This window comes from Cebus imitator, unplaced genomic scaffold (genome assembly GCF_001604975.1).
Source record: "Cebus imitator isolate Cc_AM_T3 unplaced genomic scaffold, Cebus_imitator-1.0 Scaffold128, whole genome shotgun sequence".
Lineage (NCBI taxonomy): Eukaryota > Metazoa > Chordata > Mammalia > Primates > Cebidae > Cebus > Cebus imitator.
The window spans coordinates 4,662,289-4,667,691 of record NW_016107443.1 but is presented as its reverse complement, the minus strand read 5'-3'; the positions used below and the strand labels follow the sequence as shown (position 1 = coordinate 4,667,691).

The following is a 5,403-nucleotide window of genomic DNA, read 5'->3' as shown; positions in this document are numbered from 1 at the left end:
GGCGGGGAGGAATAATCAGTCTGTGTCTCCATCTGGTGGCAGCAGCTCATAGCACAGCAAAAGACCAGGGCTGATAACTCATTCATTCCCAACAGATGACAGGTCAACTTAGAAGCTTACTGCTTGAAAGAACATAATCCGATGATGCCACACTATCCTTAATAGATACACATTTCAAAAGTGTGCATTCAGATTTCAAAATACGCAAATCTTAGAGAGTTTTGAAGAAAAAACTGTTCAGTAGCCTACCTGTGTAAAATATTTCCCATCCTGTTTCAATACTTTCATTGAGAGGTCAAGAATCAGTCTGAGAAACTCCCATGTGGAATCTGAATGTTTAAAAAAACAAGTTTCATAAATATGGGTTTGTATGTATCAATAACATCTGAAGTAAAATATTCAAATACTCAATACCAAAAGAAGAAGAAAAAGAGCCACGGGTGTAAGACGCACTATTCAGAGTTTATTCATGAACAATAATGTAACTGATTTTGGATGCCAAAATCAATGTGCATCCACTTAGCACTGCTCTCATGATACCAATAGATTCGACACAAAGGCAGTGGCTGAAACCTGAAAGAAAGCTGCTTTAAGTAAGGGGAAAGCAGCAACATCTTGAGAGAGATTCAAAGAGTCTGTAAACTCAGCAGGAACTCGAGTTTATAGAAAAAACATGAACTAGCTGTGATTTGGACCATAAGGTTTGAGAAAAGGAATTATCTCTGCTGTTGCTTAGGTAAGTGACCAGTTCCTCCCAATACAGGCCGGAAATCACATAAGTAAATATATTATCAAACGATTTACTGTCTCAATGATGTAATGAGTCATTTTACTTCATTTTTCTTTCAAATGACTGAGTTAGTTCACCCATTTAGTGGCAGAACGGGAACTGAAGCCAAATCCAGTCGTCTTTCCACCATGGATGTTAATTTAACTCCCTTTTTTAAAAATGTGAGAGAACGAGACAATCTTGAAGATCCTTTCACTCTCACATGGTGCCAAGAAAAACATTTCCATGACAGATATCTTGGTTTTAAAAAAATATAAATCTACCTTCTTCTGGAGACGTGGAGATTGGAACAGCTGTCAAATCATTAATCACATAATCAAATTCTCTCCCTTCTTTGGCGTACCTCTTCAGTACCGGAATACAGTCTTCTATTAGAACCTTCCAAAAAGAACCGGAATAGATGAGTGAATCAACATGTGGATGTCGTTAAAACAAAGAACAATAGTAAAGGAAGGAGAAAAAAATGCCAAGTGGGGGTTATACCCACAGCATCTGCTACAGGAACCAAAAAACTTTCATCTATGTCTGTTAATAGCAAAAATTAAGTGCTTACCATATATGCTTTATATGCCTTCTCATTTCAATGAAGCAACAACCCTAGAGGTACTATTATCATCCCCATTTTACCAATGCAGAAACAAACTTGAGGTGTTATCCAGCTCAGCCATGGGCTCCCAATAAGCAACAGATCCACGAAGTATACCTGGAAGCCAACTTCATACTTTCATCTCTAATCTGGTACTGCCTCTCCTACCGCTATGTGTATCATCTTCTTTTAATTTTTCTTTTTTTTTAATTAATAAACTATTTTTTAAAACTTTCTGTAGGGACAAGATCTCACTATGTTGCCCACGCTGGCCTTGAACTCCTGGGATCAAGTAATCTGCCTGTCTCAGCCTCTCATAGTGCTGGGATTACAGGCATGAGCCACCATACCCAGCCTGATTTTTCTTTTACACTAAGCACTGAAATGACTTCATGGTTTATGGATTTATTTTTATATCTTACTCAAACTATTAACATGTTGTTTCTCAATTTTCTCTAACGCTTGGGCTACTGTTAATAAAGCTATATATAACAGCTTCTACCATCAGAGTCAATAAAGACTCCAGCTGGAATTCCTACACAGATCATACACAGTTAATACAGGAAAGAAGTTTGAAGTACTGAGGCTCTATGCTGGGGACACATCTGTATATAAGCAACACCCTGAACTTAACGGGAGTTTCTGTTATCTTTTAGTTTTCTAAGTCCAAAAAAACCACATTCAAGTAAAAGAAAAATCACATACAATAGTCAGAAATCAATAGTTTAAGAGTTTGCCAGGCCAGGTGCAGCAGTCCAACACCTGTAATCCCAGTAGTTTGGGAAGTTGAGGTGCGTGGAATACTTGAGCCCAGGAGTTCAAGACCAGCTTGAGCAACATGGTGAAAGCCCATCTCTAGAAAAAATACAAAAATCAGCTGGGCCTAGTGGTATGTGCCTGTAGTCCCAGCTACTGAGGAAGCTGAGGTGCAAGGATTGCTTGAGCCTGGGGGTTTGAGGCTGCAGTGAGCCATGATTGTCATACCACTGTGCTCCAGCCTGAGTGACAGAGCGAGACCTTGTCTCAAAAAAAAAAGTTCGCCACAATTCCCTAAGATAACCTATCCCATGTTATTCCTCATGCTTCTTCTTATAGTCTCAAAGTTATAATATTAAAAAACTGGGATTTTTTTGTCCTATTGTTTTAAAACTTGCCTCACTTAATGCATTATACACATCCAACTATGGAAAGATACAGGAGGTACTAACACCACAGCTGCCTTCAATCCACATATTAATCCTGTTTGATAATCTCATTATTTCCATATGTTCACACAAATTCTTACAAATACTTACACACAAACACAAACGTTATGTTCTCTTTTGTAAAATTTGGATCACACACATCATTCACAACTTGAACATTTTCACCCAACATCTCTCCAGGTAATGATAACACATATTTAAAAAAATATAGCATTCCACTAAAAACGTTATTTCTGTCGTCATTGCCAAGCCTTGGCCACTACAAGCACAGCTATAATAAACCTTGTAGTGACACCTTTATAACTGTGGGCTGGGTGCTCAAACACAGGGTAGAAGCCACGTGTTTTGGTTTTGACAGCAATTCACACTCCAACCAGCAATGCACATGGGCACCTGTCTCCTCCTCACGTCCTCCCCAGCATGGGATATCACCCCTCTAGTAAATTTTGCCAAGTCTGTTGCTGACGTTTTCACAAGAACTTCCTAGGACACTGACATGGGTGACCATCTTGTGGTACTTTTTAGAGATTCTTTGACTTCCGTCTTCTGAGAAGTACCAGTTCATATCCTTTATACCTTTAATTTAGCTAACTTCATTTCTAAGCTGCAGGGACTCTTTGCATTATTCAGGGGATCAACTCCCAGTCATGTTTGTTACCAGTCTTTCTTCCAGTCTGACAGTGGCTTGGTAATGATGAAATAAAACCATAAACAGTTTGAGTGTCCTATCTTTAAGAGATTTCCCAACTCCAAGGTTAAGTACTCTAAATTGTCTTAAATGTATTAGTTTTTACACTTAGAGCCTAAGTCATCAAAATTCCTACTTCTATGGTTAGCTAACTTGGTTCTCATGCAGGTGGATAACTCATTATACCAGCATCGCACATTAACTCAACTAAACCTTTTCCCAAGTCAACGGAAATGCATCTTAGACCATATTAGCAGTGTGTAGGAATACATACTCAGACATGTTCAAGTTCCTGTGACATTCCCAGCTCCTTGGGTATTCCTTTCATACTTCCTATTTGATTACTGTTCCTTACAGTATATTAACAACGAATAGGATGTATTTTGCTTCACACTATGATTCTTTTTTTAAGTTTTCTTGGCTATTCTTAGATTTTCTTTTTTTTTTTTGGAGATGGAGTCTCACTCTGCCGTGCAGTGGCACAATCTCGGCTAACTGAAACCTCCGCCTCCCGGGTTCAAGTGATTCTCCTGCCTCAGCCTCCTGAGTAGTTGGGACTACAGACTTGTACCACCATGCCCAGCTAATTTTTGAATTTTTAGTAAAGACAAGGTTTCACCATGTTGGCCAGGCTGGTCTCAAATTCCTGACCTTGTGATCTGCCCACCTCAGCCTCCCAAAATGCTGATTACAGGGGTGAGCCACTGCACCCGGCCTATTCTTAGATATTTTTACAAATAAACTTTAAAATCAGTTGGTCTAATTTTAAACCCCTCCCCACTCCTTGGGAGTCTTGCTCTGTCACCCAGGCTAGAATGCAGTGGTGCAATCTCAGCTAACTATAACCTCCGCCTCCCAGGTTCAAGCAATTCTCCTGCCTCAGCCTCCAGAGTAGCTAGGACTACAGGCACCTACCACCACGTCTAATTTTTGTATTTTTAGTAGAGACAATATTTCACCATGTTGACCAGGCTGGTCTCTAACTCCTGACTTCCAATGATCTGCCCATCGTGGCCTTCCAAAGTGCTGGGATTACAGGTTTGAGCCACCACACCCAGCCTGTTCTGTTCTTTCAATGCAAGAAATATAGCATGCCTCTCCACATATTCAGACTTTGACATCTTTCAATAAGATCTTAACATAATTCATACCAGTCTCACAATACCATTCTTGTTAAACATATTCCTAGGAATTTAACACTTGATTACTTTGAAAGTAAATGGGTGGGAAAGAAATCCTATTTAAACGGTTTAGCATTTAGTATAGAGAAAAATATCTAGGCTGGCTTTATCCACTTTACCAAATTCTCATTAATTCAAATGATTTTCTATATATGTTTCCTGGATTTTCTAGTATTCATATCATCTGTAAATAGATTATTTATAGTGTTTTCATCTTTCTACTTTACTATCTCAGCTGCCTCAAAAAACAATGTTGAAAAAGATAATAGGCATCCTCATTTTGTTCCTATTTTCAGTAGAAATGGCTTTTGCTATCTATTATATTTTCTATTTTTCTATTTACCATAACCTAAGTTTCTATTATGTTCAGGTAGTTTCACAGCTATTGCAATTTTATTTTATTCAAGTTTTTTAGACTTTTATTTTAGATTCAGGGAGTACATGTACAGATTTGTTACATGGAAATACATATATATGTATATGTGTGTGTTTGTGTGTGTGTGTATATAGATATATACACACATATATATTTATTTATTTTGAGACAAGAGTCTCGCTCTGTCACCCAGGCAGGAGTGCAATGGCTGGATCCCTGCTCACCTGCAACCTCCACCTCCTGAGTTCAAGCGATTCTCCTGCCTTAGCCTCCTGTGTAGCTGGGATTACTGGCATATGCCACCACACCTGGCTAATTCTACATGGGTATACTGCATGAGTTTGTATCAAAAATGACTGCTAAATATTCTCAAATTCTTTGTCATCTGTTATTTTCCTCCTTTAAATTATTCATGTAGTGAATTAACTTGACAGATTTCTTAAAATTCAAATCTTTACACTTCTAAGTAAATCCTACTTGAGCATAATATAGAATTCTTTAAGTTGCCAGATTTCGCTTATTATTTTACTTGGAAATTTTGTACATATGTAAAAGCAATCTTTAGTTTTGTGTACTA

The 5,403-nt window shown here is 38.2% G+C and overlaps 1 protein-coding gene across 1 annotated transcript in view; it reads right to left on the bottom strand.

The window, feature by feature from the left end:
- SMS (spermine synthase) overlaps nt 1–5,403 on the bottom strand; it is a 61,418-nt gene that overhangs the window by 9,494 nt on the left and 46,521 nt on the right. The window contains exons 8-9 of the mRNA XM_017540696.2: nt 1,054–1,168; nt 250–329 (exon numbers count right to left, since the gene is read on the bottom strand). Coding sequence (XP_017396185.1) covers nt 250–329; nt 1,054–1,168 — 195 coding nt within the window. The remainder of the gene's footprint in view (nt 1–249; nt 330–1,053; nt 1,169–5,403) is intronic.